The 21,513-nt window shown below is 33.4% G+C and overlaps 1 protein-coding gene across 1 annotated transcript; it reads left to right on the forward strand.

Annotated features, from left to right (window-relative positions):
* Window positions 1–7,000: 7,000 nt before the first annotated feature.
* On the forward strand, window positions 7,001–13,098 carry LOC140449411 (peptidoglycan-recognition protein SB1-like). The gene is made up of 4 exons (XM_072542572.1): window positions 7,001–7,152; window positions 8,826–9,040; window positions 10,895–11,006; window positions 12,806–13,098. Exons 1-4 carry the CDS (start codon window positions 7,092–7,094, stop codon window positions 12,991–12,993), a joined length of 576 nt encoding a protein of 191 aa, XP_072398673.1. The 5' UTR covers window positions 7,001–7,091; the 3' UTR covers window positions 12,994–13,098.
* The last annotated feature ends 8,415 nt before the right edge of the window (window positions 13,099–21,513 follow it).

The raw sequence follows: 21,513 nt of genomic DNA on the forward strand, positions 1-21,513 counted from the left end.
TTGACTTTTTCATTTCCAAAAAAGTTGCAACAAATTATATGAAAATAAAAAAATCATTCTGTAAAATAACAGAATTGTGGTGAAAGCATTCGTGAAATTGTGGCACAAAGGCTTGTTACTAAAATTCAAAAGATGTCTTTCCATCCATTTTGTCCAGCTAATACAGGCATATTGCTTAAACCCGTATGGACCTATGCCCTACAAATATAACTGTACTAGTGAGAGTAACTATGTGAAGACAGCAAAAGACATTTGAATCATTCTGGAAATTAAAATTATTTACAGCACAGAATGCTTTTATTTGTGGTTTGATCAAACAAAAGAAACCTGAAGTAAAACATCCTAGAGATCAGTCACTACCTAATAATTACTTTTTAATTTTTTGGTATTTTGTAAAAGAATCTGTTAATAAAGAACGAATTAACTAAATTCCATGATAATTTATGGGAACTGTTGAATAAAAATAGCATAGCCTCTGAAAACGTTTTTATTAAACAAACTAATACACAAAAATGTTGAAAGTACGGTCGAGTTGAAACTCCCAAAAGAAATGTTTGTAATTTTCTCCACGGAGGGCGATTTTTAATTCCTAAGAACAAACAAAGGATCTGTGTCTGCGTGTGTATGTCTCTGTGTATGTGAGTTAATGTGTGTAGCAGAAATGTGCGTGATGTGTGTTCATTTCTCGTAATAAAGATGAATTATTCTGCGTACTGTTTGCGTGTCTTAACAATTAGACTCTCTGTTGTCTAATGCCTACTGTCTGGTCCTTATTGTTTGCTTAGGTATTAGTTTAAAGCAGGGCCGATCTCAGCCGTTGATTTTCACGATTGTATAATTTGTTTAGAGTTGCTAAAAAATCCTAAGTTTACTACACAATCATGTTTATGTTTTTTTTTTTTGGTTCATATAGTAGTGGGATGATTCGGAGAAGACGAAATTAGAAACGACAATAGAAGTCGGCTAATTAAAATATGTCGAAAATACGATTTGACCATAATCATCAAGAAATTTCACCATAAAGACATTCATAGATACACATGGGAGGAACTTAGTAGGGACCAAAGATCAATTTTTGATTTAATACTAGTAAGAATAGTCAGCACAACAATAATACAAGTTGTTAGTGTATATAGACAAGGAGAATGTGGAAGTAACCACCGATTAGTACTGTAGACTAGCGCGAATCTTCTGTATTTTAATTTAAAAGTAATTTTATTTTTTTATTATTTTTATAGATTTTAATAAAAAAAAAAGTTAAAATGTTGTATAACGGTCACCCCTCGTTGCGTATATGAACTCTTCCAATTGTTTACTGTGACTAATATTTCGTAAAAAGCCATACTTATTATGCGCTGATTTAGAAATCTCTTCCAAAATAGAAATAGGTATAAAAGTTCAACTTAAAATGTTTTACTAATAACTCTTTTTATCACACTTTAATATAATTTTTGAACTCATAATTGCAAAATCCGACATTATATTTATATAAAATTATTTTAAAGTGAGAAGCGCATAGAATAAAAATTAAAGCCCGATTTCATAATGACAACCTAAACTAAACATTAACTAATGTTCACTGTGAATTAGAGTAGATTTTAGTGCCACACCCAGTTTCATAATACCTACAGCCCTTTTCATTATTAGAAGTAAACTTAGGTGCTTCAATTGAAGGGTCCGGTCGTTAAAGATGTTAAGTAACATTACCTAAGATTTAAATGTTTTTGCATGAAAAAGTTGTTAAGTAACCATATTTCAATTTTCAAAATTGGGCATTTGACTCATAGATGTCACTACCTCACATCATCTGTTAACTGTCAAATGTTTTTTGCATGTAAAACCTGCGAACTGCAGTGAGCACACTATAAGGGTATTTACCAAGTTGCCTGTTTTATTTTGTTTTATGCTTCAAAATGTCAAAAAATAGTGATGTTTCTTCAGCAGAAGAGCCCTTTAAGATCTGGATCCAAACTATAGTGACAAAGAAGGTTCAATCGAAAGTTCCGATTTGGAACAAGTAAGCTTTCAGGTTAAGATTCTAACACTGCTGTAAAATGTAGTGTAAAGACAAAAGTACACTCTAGTGTCAGTTTGATAATACCTTCAGCTCTTTTGATTATTAAAAGTAAACAGTGTAGCCCAGTCTGGTTAAAAAAAGGTCGAAAAATTTTTCGCAGATATCTGAAGCTTTTAAGACATAGGTGGGGGTTACTAGATGTGGAAAAGATGAAAAAATACTTGTATTTTTACCTTGCGTTTTTTTTAACAATAAGTTGTGGTCACAATTTGATTTTTTGTTTATAAGTTTTTTCCCTTATATTTCACATAAACAATATTTATATGATTTTTTTATATTAAGAATATCTTTATTTCCCCGGTTTTTAAATTAAAATAGATAAATGATTTGCGGAGATATTTGCAAAAAAGCAGTTTTTTTGCACTAATTTATACATTTTGTTAATTTTTTTATTAACAAAATAAAATGTTATTAATACATTTGAACATCGTGGAATTATAATACCGTCTGATAAATTTATTTATCTCTGAGGCTAAATTTTTAAACTATTAAACTTGCTCTATTAATGATGCTAGACACATCTAGCAAATTTTATAGGATTCTTTAAGAGTTAAACTATCTCAGAAGTTAAATGCATATTGCGTTTTCATCGAAATTATTTGCAAAATAAACGTTTGAAAAAGGGTTATGTTTCTTACTTATAAACAATTGTAATTGTAATAAACTTATTGTGGCCATAAGTTATTGTTTAAAAACAAACGCACGGTAAAAATACGAGTACTTTTTCATCTATTCGTCATCTAGTAACCCCCACCTATGTCTTAAAAGCTACAGATATCTGCGAAAAATTTTGCCGTGAAATCAATGATATTCTATCTTAATATATTCGTTATTTCCTTACCTTTCATTTAACACATCACAAGCTCCAATCGGACCAATAACAACGGAGATATGATATAATACCCTTTTGGCATTGCCGCCATGTGTGCTTTTTCCGTCTTAACATATTCGATACCTTTTTTTTTAATGATGTATTATATTATATCTGTTTTACACCCACCACAAAACACTAAAGAACTATTTAAATCAGCAATACGATTTTTTTTTGCAAAATAGTGTCTATTCTTTCCCTACAGTTGTTTGTAAACAAACATGTTAGGTTAGGTTAATAATATAAATAACAATAAAGTGCATGTGAACATATAGCTAAATGGAATAAAAAAGAGCAAAGAAAGTCTACTTATTGACAAAACAATACTAAAATAAATAAAAAAGTGCCTAAATTACCATATCAATTTGATATGAAGAAGCAATGTCATTACGGAATATAAAGAAGTGATATACACGCTCTAACCCAATTAAGGGCAATATATATTATTTTATAAATTTTCTAAAGCCTTTATTTCTTTATAAACAATGTTATTTTTTTATTAAATAAATATATTAGTAAATATTTCTTTATAAGTTTATAAACCAGTGACGTATGAGGTATAATATACAGATAACGATATTGTTTTGTTGACCACAGGCATTAGGATTTATTGCAATCCAACCTCTAGAGTATATTTAGCTTTTATAATGCTCTAAAACTAATTTTTTGGTTATTTTTTAGCCTTAATAGCAATACAAAGAAATAAGTAAGTAAATAAGTAATATGCTTTATTGTCACTGAAAATTGTACAAATTTTATGGACAAAGCTTATAACAATAAGACAGGAAAGAAGAATAAAAAATCAGAATAAGAATCGTATGTACTTGTACTGTAAAAAAATAATAAAATACTTCCAAACTTAAACATAAAAAATACTACCTAATTAAGAACCTACAAACTTCGTAAAATGTACCTAACAAAAAATAAAAATTAGGAAAGTAGATTAATGAATTAAGGGCTCAAATATTCCAACTCCTTGTGCTAAACAGTAAGGCCAAATCTGTCATACAGATTTCTCCTCATATTTTTTTAGTAGGGCTGGTGTAATGCTTGCAGAGAAATGAAGTATTTTTGCCCTTTAGACTAGGTTTGTGGCCCTTTCAAACTGATGCCTATAAATGTTTTCTTTGAGAAAACCCCAAAAAAAGAAATCTTTAAGCGCTAAGTCACAGGATCTAGCAGACCATTTAATTGTACCACGTGTACTTATCAGTCGATCAGGAAACGTTTGATTAAGGAAGTCAATAGTTGCTCTAGAGTTGGGAGATAAACACCCATCCTGTTGGAAATAAACCTCCTGAAAATTAACGGGAAGGCGTCGAACTGCCGGAATGATCTCATTCTGTAAAAGTTGTAAATATTTGGGCCCGTTTAGGTTTTTATCAAAAAAAAAATGGACCGACAATATGGTCGCCTAACATCCCAGTCCAAGCATTTAGCTTTTGCGGATGCTGCGTTCGCACTACAACACTGAGGTGCTTATTTTTCCGAGAATAATACTCTGCAACAGATGGATTGTGTTTTTATGTAATGAAAATTCTGAAAAGAAATGAAACATTCTGTTTATCTAACATAAATTCACAAAACTCCATCCACCTAAAGTTATCTTCCTGAAACAGTTCTTGTTTTAGTTGTATCTTAAAACAGTGATACCCATTCCTTTTGAGTACTCGCTGAACAGTTAGAACATTCACGTTAACTTCCCTAGTAATTTGTACACTATTGCAGGGTTCACTAGCTTCCACAAAAGCACAAATATCAATATATCTGTTTTGACGCTTCTCATCAACAGGTCTAACACGTGGTTCATTACCTTCATGACACTTTTTACAACTGTACACATCCCGAACTTTGAAAATGCTTAATGGTATTTTTAACTGTTGTAACACTTGGTGAGGGTCTATTTTCGAAGGCAACAATAAATAAATCAATTACTTCGCGTATCGAATGACCCTGAAAGTACCATATTACAAGTTGCACTTTTTCTTGGACGGTATACAACGTAATAAGCATTATTAATTATTTGTTTATTCTTTCAGAACTTCATTTGAAATTTTTAATGTCAATGTGACAATTACGACAATTGTGATCTGTATATTATGCATCATTAATCAAAATTGTTAGTCGGTCCGGTATTTCTCGAGTTGTAATGAAAAAGTTTTAAAAAAATTAAATGACGTCTTATGAAAACGATCTACGTACAAAACCAGCACGTACCTTCTTACATATAAACCAAATAAATATAAACTAACATATAAATTATTTTGCAAAATAAATCTTACCTTTAAATTAGAGCAACCAAGACTTTTGTCAATTTTGCGAAAAAAATAATAATAATTTTCTTTGTTAGATGGCGCTAGGAAGGAAGAGCTCTTTATATAGATAGATAAATAGAACAACACATGGACCATCATGAGACAAGTGATAGAAAAGAACAAAGGGATGAGTGCACAAATTAAAAAAAAAGCAAATTTCTTTACTAAATATATACCTAATTCCATAAAATTTTATTTTTTGAGATGAATATTGAAAAAAGTTGTGCATTTTTTAGTGTTATTTATTAGAGCCCGCATCTGCGTTTGTCAACAGATGATTCGTTTGTGCGTGTGACCGTGCGTAGTGCGCCTACGATGATTATATTCAATTTACGCAACGATTTCGGGAAAAAGGTTGTTTCCAATTTGCTTTCTGTTTATTTTAATTAACCGTTCAGTTCAACAGTAATGGGAGCGCTTCACATGTCCAAATTTTTGGGCTTGTTTGATTAACAGATCTCAAATAAAGACATTATTTAACGCTCGCTAATTGAAAGGGTACATCGGGAAATATTCAGTTGAAAAATCTGATAAAAAGACTCAAGGGAATATGATACCATGAGAAAACAGCGATAAGCAGATAAGTCGAAAAATTGTTGTTAAACTGTTGGGGAATGGGAGTTCTGATATTTTTTTATACAAAATTGACCACTGAAATCAAATTTTAGTAAATTCTGTTTTTGTTGTTATATAAACTCAAATTTTGAGGGATTGATGGCACGTAGGGTAGAGTGAGGTTAACTGGACATCTTTTGAATAAAATTTTTATCCTACTTTTTATCCTACAGCCTGGTTGAAAATAAGCCAATATTTATCTTTTGCTTCTTTGTTATTTAACTTATCATTTAATATGGATTTTGAAGAATAAACATGTATAGGAATAGGGGGATGATTTTCGTAATAATCTGCAATTTTGACCAGTTAACCTATCTACTAGGAACAAAACAGGGGTTGCTTACTAAGAAATATTGTGTTTGGTTATAGCGTTTCGTAAAACTAACATCACAGCCGTTTAACAAATTGTCATCAATGTGAACCACATAATGGCTATACTAGTCATGCCATAAACTTTTGGAATATCACTGTCCCCTTTTGAAAATGTGGGTGGATCGATGCCTACATAGAAACCTAGAAGCTTCTGCAAAATTTTATCAAAATAAACTAATTCGACAAGGTACGGTAAGCATGTTTCACGTTAATTTATAGTGTATTTCAAATAAAGTCGATATGATAAATGCTTTTCTTGCGGATCAAAATTTATATAACGTCATATGTTTTTCGAAACACTGGCAAAGTAAAGAAAATTTAAAATTAATTAGCCTCTACGGCATTTCATTAGCTAGTTTCTTTTGTAGGGCAAAAAACAAACAAGGCGAAGTTGCAATTTATGTAAAAGAAAATCTTATGTAAAAAACTTATACAGAAGTAAAACACTTCACATTTGTATGTAGGTATAATAATAAAATATTAAATAATATAAATATTTGTGAAACATTTGATTTCTTATAATCCTCAACTCTGGGTAATCATACAATAATCATAAAATAATATAAAAATTAGTGTTTCGTAATTACAATCTATTTAGTATTTAATGTTAATGACAGAACAAACATTGCAGAAAGATAAATGGTACTTCCCCACGTTTCTAAAAGCAATAAAATACCGTCTAGAAACATTTAATGACTAAAAATAAGTTCTTTATCTTAGCTGGGTCAAAAGGAACAAAATTCTAGATAGTGTGAATCCCATTTGTGTACGGCAGTATAAAACGATTTGTTTTGATGAATATTGAGTAGTTTGTTGAAAATCTAGAAACAGGCAGTTAATAATGATGATAAAAGTTAGTGTTTTGTTTGTTGTGTTTTTAATTGGTGTGGATCAGATTGCTGGTAAGTAAGATATACAAGTCATGTAGTTTTGTATTGAGCTCTTTTTTATAGAGAAGAAACTGAAAAATGATTATTTGTATGGGTAGGTGTCAACTGGTTCTCAAACAAATACTTATACCCTGCTGTTTGTATGTTTAAATCATTTTCGTAAAAACCAAAGTATTTTCACTTTTAGTACAGTATACATTGGAATTCAAATTAGTGTTACTTCTCTGTTTATGTACAGACGCATTTATCGTTTCATTGTCAAGTTAATTTTACGAGCAATAAGGCGATCTTGCAAAACAGGAAAAAAATAGGTATATTGATGAAATACAACCGTTTGCGAGCGATACTATTACATTTTACTTTTATTGTTCACTCGCATTTAACAAATTATCTGATTAATTAACATATAATTAGCAAACCAAAACCAAACAAAAATTACTGAATTTTATTATGAATATGTGATTAATTTTGATTACAGACGCCAAACAGATACCTTGTCACTTACGACGAATGATTTTTAAGGGTTTTTTAATAAATTTTTATCAGAATTGGTTTTAAAGTAGTTCATAATTATTTAACAGTTCTATTTTATAAATTTTCCATTCCTTCATTGGGCAATTCGCATTTTAGTGCACTCTAACCTAACCAAGCTCTTATATGACAGTTAACATACTCTTAAATGGTGTCAGAGTTGCCAAGTCTCCAGTTTTTTCATACCCTCACATAATATTATAGAAATGCATATAAAAATTAATAGATTTTAGTTAATTAAAGATAATCAAATGCATATACAATAAAATTTATTAAAATGATATAAAAAATTAATAGTATTAATTAAATTACCGTATATAATAGAAATGCATTGAAATTATATAAAAATTCATAGATTTTAGTCATAACACAAATTATAATTTCGTAAAAGTAACTTATATTTTAAACCTTCGTATACATTTTACAAAAAAAATATGGCAAGTTTTATACTTATTTAAAATTTGTAGCTTCTCATAACACAAATTATTATTTCGTAAAAGTAACATTCATATATATATATATATATATATATATATATATATATATATATATATATATATATATATATATATATATACATATATATATATATATATATATTTTACTAAAATAAATACGGCAACACTGTGACGCGGTGCCTTGCGGAAATATATTTGGTTAGGTTAGAGTGCACTAAAATGCGAATTGCCCCCTTTATTTTTCTTTTGGTTCCTTCCATTATGTTTTTTAACACCATTGCTTTGTTTTTTTTCCTTCTTGTATGTAGGCTTTAAAGCCTGTTTCTTCTTTAATAGTAGCCTCCTAAATTGTTTAAATTATCGTACCATCTTTTTCTTGGTCTGCCAATACTTCTTCGTCCATTTGGTGACTTAACTCGTGCTATTCGTACTATCCGATCATCTGGCATTCTACTAATGTGTTAGTTCCACTCCTGTTTCCGTTTTGTCACCCATCCATTTATGTCTTCTACATTGCATGCTCTTCTTATGTGTTCGCTTCTCTCCCTATCCAACAGACTTTTCCCTGATATTCGTCGAAGTATTTTCATCTCTGTTGTTTCTAGTAGTTGTCTCGTTTTAGATGTGTCATATCATTGCGCTCCTAACTCCCAGGCAGAGTTTACTGTTTTAATTTCCTAAAATCGTATTTTTCAGCCTCTTGTCCAACGATAATCAGCCGATCAACATGGGGTGCTAGCGCTGCAAAAAGCAGGACAAACCTTTCCAGAAATCCACCTCCTTATGTAGTTATCCACCACTCGGAAACTCCACCTTGTCCAGTAACCGAAAAATGCAAACAACGTGTGAAGAACATCCAGTATGATCACATTCACAATCGAGGATGGTCTGATATTGGATACAATTTCTTGGTAAGTATTTCTATACTTTTTTACTGCCTATCTCATTGTAATACATTTTTGTTTCATGATGTCAATATTCTATGATCTTTCGGAAGTTATCTTGGAGCAAAAATTAGTAAATAAGAAACCTACAGACCTAAGGAAGGAGAGCTTTCAAATATCGCACTCTCATGGTGCAAAAACATGTAGATAACAAGAATATGGCAAAAAACGTTTGACAGGTATTGAAATGAATGTATCGTGGTGATCATTCAGAATCAGAATAGCATGACGAGACAGATTTAGAAACTTACAAATAAAGGAAATCATTGGGATCAACAACACCATCGTGAAAGCTGTTAAACAACAATTATTAATAGGTTGGTGGTATGGACGTGTGGTCTGAATGAGAGAATCAGAACTTCCGAAAGCAGCGTGAAACTGGAAACCATCAGAGAAAACGTGAATGACCCAAGACAAGCTAAGGAACTTAGATCAAGAAGGAAATAAGCTTAGATAGAAGAAGTCTAGAGGCGAATAGCGACGACAGACGCTACGAAACCGTCAAAATTTTTAGATCTTCTATCATGTCTTTAATTTTTCCCGGTTCGTCCACCATTAGAACTATCCAATTGATGTAATTTAAGTGGTGTAGTTTTTTACCATCAATATTCTTCTTCCTCTTCTCGTATCACTACAATCCGGGGTGGGTTTTGGCTGACTGCACAACTCACTTCCATCTCGAACGATCGTCCATGATAGTTGGGTCAGTGGGTGGCGTCACTGTTCTTAAATCTAACCATACCTTTTCTCTCCATTGCAATCATATTGGTACATTCTTAAATTTTGCCCTATTCCATCCTCGTCGCTTTCTCGAATAGAGAAAGCACGAACAAACTTCAATAAAATGAGAAAGGTACTTTGAGCAAGAGAACTGAAATTTGACTTAAGAGTTAGGCTGGCAAGGTGTCATATTTTCTCGATTCTGTTTTACGGGATAGAAGCATGGACACTTAAGGCATCGATTACTAAAAAGTTGAAAGCATTTGAACTGTGGGTGTATAGAAGAATCCTGAAGATATCATGGACCGAGCATGTAACAAACAACGAAGTCATGAAAACAGTCAACAAAAGAATGGAAATATTGAAAACCATCAAGACACGAAAGCTGCACTATCTAGGAATGTTATGCGTAATGAAAGATACAACATACTTCAATTACTTATACAATGGAAAATCTAGGGCAAGAGAAGTATAGGAAGGAGAAGAATCTCATGGTTATGTAACTTGAGGGAATGGTACGAATGCACATCAATCGAACTATTCAGAGCGGCAGCATCTAAGATCACAATAGCCATGATGATTGCCAACCTCCGTCACGGAGATGGCACGTAAGGAAGAAGATCTCGTCTCTTTCGTCGAGATCAATATTTCGTCGAGATCCAGATAGGGGTTTGAAGTGCATTTTTTAAGCCATATATGAAGAACTTTGGTTACATTATGTCGCCCTGTCTAACTGTCCTTTCAATTTGTATTTCCTTACTATTCTCATGTAATCGTTCTTTGTTGTTTTTATAATGCCATTAAATTCTACTGAATCAAACGCTTTGATTCAGTAGTACTAAAAACCTGATTCTGTTATATTTTTTTGAAGAGTTTGTACAATTGTACACCTGTCTTGGGTCTAGTTTGTCAGCTGTCTATTTTCCAGATCAGTTTTATCCGACTTTTTATAGAGCAAACATCTTGTAACTTGATTCCATTTTGATGGTGTTCTTTCGTAGGCATAAAATAAACAGCTCTTTTATTTTCGTCACTAGTATTTTATCTCCATTTTTAATAGGCTCTATTATATAAATATATATTAAACTGTGATTTTTGTAGATTGGTGGAGATGGAAATGTATACGAAGGAAGAGGATGGGGCCTTCAAGGGTCACACTGCCCTAATTACAACAGCAGAAGCATCGGAATTTGTTTAATTGGAGACTTCCAAAGTAAGTTACCTACTTCTTAGTTTGTGGTTTAATATATTTTTCATTTGTGTTTTGTTTAAATAAAATAATCTATTTAAGTTAAAATTAGTTATATATTTAAGTTTATTTAGTATCTGAGTCATATAAGTTTACTTTGCACAATACGTAAATCTATATGTAAATTTGATATACAGTAAATATTCTGATTAGTTATTTACAAAATTCAATTTCTTTGAATTTTTTGTCTGTTTAATTCTTTACCAGGATTTAAGGACAATTTTTTTGTCTTTTGTTACTCCATATGGACCTAAATTAAAGGAAAAAGGGCTTATCACAAAAGAGTACTTGCAAAATAAAGAGAACAACAAAGAAATATACCGAGAAACTCATCCGCAATCCCAACACATCAGCAATCATGAAAAAATTTATTATTCAACTTGAATGTTGATTTTGTAAAAAAACTCATCATCATCTTCAGCTAATCAATCAATCGTCAGATGTAAGCCTCGCTTAAGTATCTCCATTTGTTTCTGTGCTTTTTTTTTGTATCAATTTGTGACCAACTATCTTTTGATGATATCAGTCCATCTGGTTTGAGGTCTGTCTCTGGTTCTTTTGTGTTTGTTTTATTGGTCGCCATTCGATAATCCCTACGTCCCCACAGTCTCTACTTAATCTGCCTCATTCTGTTTTAACGTAGCAATTTTTTGGATAACATCAGTTACCTTTGATCCTTTTCTGATTCTCTCATTAGGTATATGATCGCTGAGTTTAATATTGAGCATTCTAGCTCCCTTATCTCTCTGAGTTTTGTAGTTCATGAATTATGCTATTCTTAAAATCCCTTGTTTCGGTTCCATAAGTTAGGAGTATGTTGGTCGCAAGTTTTAGCTTTTACAGTAATTGGTAGATTTGATTTAAAGACTCTTTCTTCTTCTTCAAGTTCTGCTCCTATCGGAGATTGGAAATTATGAATAATTCAATTGAACTGCATTCAAAACATTTATGGAGCTTGCGTAGCCACGAGCTTTTATTTATTCCTACTCTTCTTATACCTTTGATTTTGCCCTGCATTATATATTTCTTAACAATTCGTATTTTTTACCTCTTATGATGTGCCGCAAATATTCCAACTTCCTGTGGTCTAAATTCTGACCATCAATCAATACATGATCTTTTTCATTATTTTTTCTTCAATCGTTTGATTTTCGCATTGTCTTCTGGATATTTTGCCTAGCAAACTGTGTGTTTTTCGTCATAGGTTGCAATCTGTCACAAAATAGATCAAAACTGATCCATTGTCATTCATATTGTCATCCTACCACCCTTATTACGTACTCTTTTTTGACTACTTTTGCATTTATATCGCCTAGTACTATTTTGATACCATGATTAGGAGATGTTGTGAATAATTGGTCCAGGGAGTTGTAGATTACGAAATACGTAAACATATATAGAAGTAAGAATTGACAAATCATTGAAAAGTATTAGTAATGTCGCACACTGGCGATAGAAATGGGCGTTTTCAGAAAATCAGCACAGAAACCTAGAAAATATTTGGAGCACAAGATCAGTAGGTACTAGAATATTTAAATGAAAAAAATGAACTGTTGCTGATAATATGTAGCAAAAAAAACTTAAATCGTAGGGATATATAAGGGTAACCAAAACTAATGATAAGCTAGAAACCATAGGAAAGAGCTACTGACTCAGAGCAGAAACATTTTTACAATAATTCATTGTTTTTTATATTTTCTTTAAGTATGCATAATATTCCTTTGTTATATGTGATTAGAATTCAACGTTTTAATTGTTCACAGACCATCTTCCAACGGCGGGTCAACTCGAAGCCTTGAAAAATCTTATAGCTTGTGGCGTACAGAACAATCAAATTTCCTCTAGCTACAAACTAATAGGTCATCGCCAAGGCAGACAAACTAAATGTCCAGGTGATGCTCTCTACGAAGAGGTTACGAAGATGCCTCATTGGGAGCCGCATCCAAATTGAGTGTTGTTTATTTAGAAGAGAAGAAAAAAGACTTGATAGTCAGTGAGCAAGTAATTTATTGGAATAGATTTAGGGATATTTAGAAAAATAAACTTTTTAAAATTAGTCGAAAGTTGTTTGATTTTTTTTGTCTAAACGTGAACTTAGGATCCTCCATAACAGATCTACTGGGAGTACTTTAATTGTATTGTTTAATGACATTTATACAGTATTGGATAAAGAAGGTATGTGGGTGTACTCTTTTTTGACCAAACGAATGCTTGTATTCTATTAATATTGAAATTAAATTACATAAATTAGAAGCACTTGATTTCCAAGGACATTTTACATTACCTAAGTCATATTTTTGATGTTGACTAAGGTGTATCTCAGGAGTCTGTATTGGGACGTCAATGCAAATATCATCTTAAAAAGCAAGACTTATGAATAAAGCTCGGATTTATAGGCAATAAAGGAATATAACTTATTATTTATTGTACAAAGTGAATTAACGTAATATTAACTTAAGGCAGGTATATTTACACATCATAATCATAACATTAGTATAAATAAACTAGTAACTAAATAACTGTAAATTAATAATTAAACATTGTAACCACTTAAAATTTTATCATTAATAGAAACAACTAAATGTTTTTCAATATTTTCGGTCTTAAAACTATGTCTTTGATCACTTAAAATTAATTTGTACATTGAAAACGAACGTTCGACATCGACAGATGTAATTGGAGCATATTTCAGAGCGGATAATAAATCTGGTATAATTTGAAATTCCAAGGAAAATGTCCCATTCAAAACTTTAGCAACATTAGATAAAAACGAAAAACCTTCATTCTTGTCGAAAACATATTTCATTTTTTTTTAAATTAATTGACCGTTACTTCCAGGTGCCGATTTAATTTTTGTCTTTAAATTATCTATTAATTTTACTGACTTACATAAATTTATCTCTTGTTTTTCTAATAAGGTAATTGTGGTAACTATTAATTTATAATTGTCATTGATGTAAGCGAGTTCCTGTTTCAATTTGGGATTTTTTAATATTTTTTTTGCTTCTCGAATGGCTTCGGAAATATCATCATCAAATTCTGACATAACTAATTGTATTTCATTGCAGTGTTTAAAGTAAAAAAAAACTGCTTCGAGCCAGGTTCCCCACCTTGTAATTACTGGTTTAGGTGGCAAAGGGACACCGGGAAGACTTTCTTTATATATTTGCACCCTCAGCGGAGCCTTTACAAAAACTTTTTTCATAAAATTTATAAAATTATTTACCAATGGAAACAGATTTCTTATTTCTTCAGCAATTCTATTTACCCCGGGGGCTACACAAGTTCAATGAAATAAATTAGGATAAAAAATCTTTAAATTAACAGCAGCTTTTAACATATATGCCGCAGCATCTGAAAGTATTAAAACTATTTTATTCGCTGGTATAGCGTTGGGTAAAAAGAGGTTTGTTAAACTATCTTGTATAAATCGACTTATTGTTATAGTGTTTGTTTTTTCCAATTCTTTAACGGCAACTAAATAAGGTTTTCTCGCAAAGTTTTCGTTCAAAATTTCAATCATTAAATTAGCTATATACCTGCCGCATACATCTGTCGTTTCATCCACGATAATATACAAAAAATTGCCCTCTAACTCCCGCTTAATTTTTGAAATACATTCCACATAACATTTTTCCACAGTATGTTTTCTCAATGTACTCTCGTCCGGTAAGGATTTATTAAGCTATTTTTCGAAAAAGCATTTAAAACTAGGGTTATTAACTTTATATAGAGGAATGTTGGATGCAATCATCATCTGGCATAAATCAAATTTAAATGCGTCTTCCTCCTTTTTTTTGAACTGCTTAAACTATCCCGCAGAGATATTTGGGCTAACTTAGAGGAATTTAATTTTTCCAAATTACGTTTATGAAGTGGGGTTCCACAATGCTGGCCAATAAAGTACTTTTTTCTACTTGAAATCTAAGAATTAAAAAAAAATAATTAGAATTCTAAAATTGCTTTAGAATTTAGTCATGTTGTGGGACGAGAAAAAAAGAGAAAAAATAAAACTTACCGATCTGCCGCATGGTTTACAAAATGCTCCATCTCCTTCTAGTGAAAGTTCCGAATAAGGTGCGATCCATAGCCTTAATTTAGATGTCATCTTTTTACACAAATGTCTAAAACGTTTTAAAACGTGTTCTTTCCTTTTCGGTATACGCAACAAAACTAAACTAGGATATAGCAATTTGTGACTAAACTCTGATACAGTAACCGACTGTACAACTGATAATCAACTAATAAAGCTTAGGGATTTCCAAATAGATAACCCTCAAGTCTCGATCAGGTACATTTTCCTAGAAATCTGTTATATAAACAAACCATTGATATTTTATTATTGACCCAAAATTTTATTATGGAATGGTTTAGTAATGGAAGAATATCATGGGTAGTACCATGTAATTTTAAAAAAGGCACAAATAGGCGGAATTTACGAAAAAAGACAAAAAGTACAAAAAACAATTATAATAGGCAAAATAGGCAAAAAAGGCATTTTGCCTATAATCCGAGCTTCACTTATGAAAATGAAAAGAATTCTCTGCAACAAAGATCTTAGATTAGAACTGATGGCACCAGCTCTGATGTAGATGTATTGCCTTTTCGAGTCCACTGTAACCATTTTCTAGCCATTCTTTCCATTATACAAGTAGATAATTGCAAAACAATAACAAAAGGTGAGACTAAGTATCAAATTACAAATAATTACTCGTTATATATGAAAATATGCTCTCAATTAAAATTTTTAAACATACCGATGCAAATTGTGCCAATTAAGATCTTTTACGTACATTAAAATGTAGCCAATTTGTATTAAAACAACGTAAATGAGGCGATAAAACTTTATTTTATATATTCCTAAACGCCCATACATACATATCTACAGATCTTATCTCTTTTCTTGAATGTTTTATAAATGGGAATAAAATATTAGTATTCGAATTTCTCATGATATTCACGTATCCCGTCACATTCTATTATCTGTCGCTCACGATCACTTACACTAGCTACCGCTAGAACGTGATGCATTTTAAGTACTTGCGCCATAAATATGTATACGAAGATTTGTTCAAAATTAAAAAAGAATCGGTTAACGAGTACCTGCTTGGAAGCCGCAATAAAACATTGTCGATGAAGCACCGATACCTGCGATGCGCCCAATAAAACATTTTTGATAAGGAGATAAGTCGGCAGTTCATTTGATTCGTAATGAGCAACTCCAATTACGTTTCAACTTGTTCGAAACCTTAACAAACGATAGGTGGTCGGTTATCTGGTTTTAGATGTGAAATATTGATGGACTTCACGAAGTAGGATGCTTATGTACAGAGTGATACTTCCTAAAAACCCCTCAAGTAATAATAAGGACAACTAACGACTTTTTCATGTCGTTCTCAGATTCACAATGTTCTACATCGTACATAAATAACATTAATAAGGTTACTATACAAATTGTCGAAATTACTGTCAGCAATATTTATAAACCCCCGGCAGTCCTGTGGCCACCGCATCTTATTCACGCCCACCCACACTCCTCAGTTTATGTTGGTGACTTGAACACTCATCATGAACTCTGGACATATAGGCCCAGTGATCAAAACGGCGAGGCTCTCCTTAACTGGAGCGAAAATGCTGACACTTATTTAGTCATTGACGCTAAAGATCGGGGAACTTTTCGATCTGCAGCTTAGAGGCGAGAAATTTTTAGGCGAGTTTCCACAAATGAAAACAATGAACCACTGACAGCTTCACGTAGAGTAATCCCAGATTTTTCACATAGCTAATACAAACCAGTTGTAATAGAAGTTGGCATCAAAATACCAATAATATCATCTTTTCCTCGACCTAGGTGGAACTTTCAAAAAGCAGGCTGGGCGACTTTTACCTGAGAGATTGGACAAATGTCTGGGATGGATAACCCCAACACTGCAAACTACATGAGATTTGTTAGCGCGGTTATCTCTACAGCGAAGAAAACTGTACCCAGAGGATATCGTAAAGAGTATGTCCGAGGATGGGATGAAAAGTGTGAGAAATTGTATCAAGAATACAACGAAAGCAAGACCGAGAAATTGCGGACGATCTACTATACAGTTTGAATGCAGCCAGACCACAAAAATGGATGAAAACTGCGGAAAAATTAGACTTTACTTGGTAGTAGCAGACTCCCAACTAGGGACAAAGTAATAGCTCCCAACAGACTGGCCTCCTAGATTGTAGCAACCTCAAGAGCATTTAGAGATCGTGACCACTCCACCAAAGAAAAACAAGAACTAAAAATACTAAAGTCTGCAGGCCCACCTACATCTGAATACTCTGACGAGTTTACTCCAGAAGAAATTATTTCAGCAATATCAGAAATTAAGTCTAGAAAGTCACCTGGCTCTAATAAAATCCATCCATAATTTTCACTCCACTGGGGTAAATATGCTAGGAAGTGGCTGGTTGATTGTAGAAATCTCCCATTCACTAAAAAAGGCCTCCATTATACTCATATTTAAACCAGGAAAGGCAAATGATCACCCCCAAAACTATCGACAAATTGCCCTGCTGAGCTGTGTCTATAAACTGTAACTATCTGTATATATAAATTACTGTGACTATCTGTATATATAATTACTGTAATAAACTGTATCTATAAAGCGATACCTATTGAGCAAGCAGGGTTCAGACCTAACCGCAGCTGTACAGATCAGATCCTATCCCTAACAACACATATTGAAGCAGATTTTCAAAGAAAGCAAAAAACATCCGTTGCTTTCATTGCCCTATCAGCTGCATACGATACTGTCTGGACACAAGGATTAATTTGCAAACTAATCCGTGCTATTCCGTGTCAAAAGGTAACTAAACTCATTGGTAGCGTGCTCACCGACAGACCTTTTCAAGTCCCAATGGGCAATTTTAAAAGTGTCCAAATGAAGCTCAGCAATGGACTGCCACAGGGATCTGTTTTGGCACCCTAACTGTTTAATTTATACATTGCGGACCTGCCTGGGACAACTTCGCAGAAATTTGGCTACGCTGACGATTGTGCCATTGCAGCAAGACGTAATAACATGGATATTGCAGAAACAATGCAAACGGATGATCTTTCCGTTATGGGAGAATACTTTTGTAACTGGAGGCTACGGCTCAATGCAACGAAAACCGAAGTGTGCTGTTTCAATCTAAATATTGCCCAAGCCAAAAAAAGCTCTCCGTTCACTTTTAAAACAAACAAACTGCTCACTCATAACTCAACACCAAAATATCTTGGAGTGACTCTGAAAAGAATATTTAGTTTTAAAAAACACCTACAAAGGAAGGCAGCAAAACTGAAAACGCGAAATAATATTATTCAAAAGCTATGTGACACCACATGGGTGTCCTCAGCCTCCGTGCTCATATCATCCGTCCTCAGACTTGTTTACTTCTTCTTCTTCTTCATGCGACTAATATTACTCCTGTTTGTCTGCCTCTTATTCTGTTTCAGTCGTTGTTGACTGTACATTATCTTTCCACCTTTTTGGCGGCCTTCCAAGGGGTCTTTTGCTATACGGCTTGTTGTTTTTACAGATGTTCGCTAATCTATCTGGTCTCATTCGGTTTACATGTTCGTTTCAGTTTTTTTTCTTGTTTTTATCCACCTGTTAAGACTTGTTTACTCGGCGGCTAAATATGCTCCCCCAGTATAGCTCAATAGCAAACACACGAAGATTATTGACACCCAATTAAACCAGTCAATGCGAATGATTTCAGATACAATTAAACACACACCGAACTATTGGCTTCCCATTCTGAGTCACATTCCACCGCCGAAACTGTTAAGAAGTCATTCTCTCTCTCAGAGAATATAGAAAAATCAAGGATAACCATCAACTACCCATCCACCATGATAAGCTTAATATTGAAATAAACAGACTACGCTCCAGATATCCTCCATTGTTAAGAGCACATCAAGAATATTTCAACCTCACCAACGCTTGGAGAAGACAATGGGAGACCGACTCGCCACAGGAAGCACACCAAAAGGTCTGTATCGATCAGAAACCGCCAGGCTTTGAACTGACAGCGGTAGATGTGCTGACAGCTTATACAGATAGAGAAGAGCTCTTACTTCTGAGTGTGACTGTGGTGCGCAACGACACATTGTTGAAGAATGCCTCCGAAGTCGATTGATTCCCTGGAGTTTTCGATGAGTTCCTGAATGCGACCGAAAATGTTTTACATTATATTAATATTACATTATTATTACATCCATACATTACAAAGTATAGATTGCTAATACTGTTACTATAAGAACGGTATATGACAACATACCAAACATATGAATTTTTGTCCAGCACTGTAAAACATTTTTCAAACGGAAAATAATATATTTCGAATTATATCAACATTTCCATCAGACTGAAAAATATAACCGATAAAGGATTACACGAGGATATTTTCCTCTTGAAAATATTAGATATATATCTTGAGAGAAATTCCCATTTGATTTTTTCACAAATCCAATTTGATCTTGCGAGTAACAAGGAAAGCTTCTTACGTCTGACCTCGTTCGTTGTTTTGCTTAAGTTACGCGTTTCCCCGCGGCCTATTTCAATCAGGATGAGCAACCAACAAGCAACATGATCGCTTACCAGCCACAGCCACATACCGACGTCGAACGTCTTTAGAGAAACCCGATCCTGAAGCGTCTTATGCTCTGCCTAGCTTCCCCCGGCACCGACCGGTCGTCCCTTCGATGTTCTACTTGTAGTTTCCCTTCAAACTCAACAATCACTCCCGCTAATTGGCTGTTGCGAGTTCGACATGTGTTGCACCTTTTAGCGGTAATGTGATTTGCCAGTAACCAATTTGCCGGTGATTCCGAGGCGTAGCAACATCGATATTTAGGGGATTTTTCCATACTATAAATTTCCTCATAAATAAAAAATCAGAGAAACCAATTTTTCTAATTCGAAGGTTAAAAGAAGCATATTTGTAAATTTTCTATAGTAATTAAATATATAATAAGAGTTTAGTAATTTATTTTAAATAACATTAAGGAATATTGTAAGAAATGCTTACTAAGCATGGTGGTCACCGACGTTTCTAGGAATACGGCATCGCAAATGTAAGGCTTCGACTGGCGAAGGTTAAAAAACCATCAAATAAAAAATATATAAACATGAGAGAACTAATGAGAGATGAAGAGCTTAGAACTACATACGGCAACCACATCAACGAGAACCTGAGAAATATACAAGTAAATTGCATAGAGGAAACCTGCGAGAAAATAAAAATGGCTGTAGCCAATGCGGATGAATCAATCGCAAGTAAAATAAAAAGAAATCACAAAAACTAGTGGATGACGGAAGAGATACTTGAGCTAATGGAGCAGCGCCGACAGTACAAAATACATCAGAACCAACGTAAATACAATGAAACTCAACGTACGATAAGAGCAAAAATTAAAACCGCAAAGGAAATCTGGATGAAAGAGCGTTGTGAAGAATTAGAATCACTACAAGAAAAGGGGGACAGCTTTGGACTACACAAAAAGGTTAAAGAAATTTCGAATTTATACAAGAAACACCACGAGACAAACTTGAAAAATGATCAAGGCGACTACGTACATACCCAGGAAGAACTAGCTAAAATCTGGACAGATTATGCTTCGTTCCTCTTTGCAGACAACAGACCGAATCTGCCAACTACTAACCTATCTACAGAAACTTTGTCCGGTCCTCCGATTATTCGCGCCGAGGTGGAGTACGCTATAAAAATAGCAAAACTGGACAAGGCCCCTGGACCGGATGGCATTACTACGGAAGCCCTAAAACTGTTGGATGATGACAACATCGACACTCTGGTAACAATCTTCAATGCCATATATGACACCGGCCACATTCCAACGGATTGGCTTTGTTCAACCTTCATAATGATCCCTAAATCACAAAGAGCGACAAGGTGCAAGGACCACAGACTGATTAGCTTGATGAGTCATTTACTTAAAATATTTCTTCGCATACTCCACACAAGAATGTTCAGAAAACTAGAAGAGCTGAGCGGCGAGACACAATTTGGTTTCAAGAAGGGACTCGGGACGCGCGAAGCATCATTCTGCTTGAATACCCTGGTACAAAACTGTATGGACCAACGAAAAGATATAGTCATCACATTCCTCGACTACGAAAAAGCTTTTGACATCGTAAAACACGATGAAATAATAAAAATGCTACACAATGCTGATATTGATGAGAAAGATATAAGAGTTATCCAGAATCTCTATTGGAATCAAAAGGCACGTGTGAGGCTGAACAAATCAACAAACACAGAGGAATTCGAAATTTTACGAACAAAAACACCAAACACAGAGGGTGCGACAGGGGTGTATTTTGTCTTCTATGCTGTTCAACCTCATGTGGAGAATGTTTTTGCAGAGGCACTTGAAGGCAATGATTGTGGTATAAAGGTCAACGGGTACCCGATAAATAACATTCGT

The sequence above is a fragment of the Diabrotica undecimpunctata genome, chromosome 9 (assembly GCF_040954645.1).
Source record: "Diabrotica undecimpunctata isolate CICGRU chromosome 9, icDiaUnde3, whole genome shotgun sequence".
Classification (NCBI taxonomy): domain Eukaryota; kingdom Metazoa; phylum Arthropoda; class Insecta; order Coleoptera; family Chrysomelidae; genus Diabrotica; species Diabrotica undecimpunctata.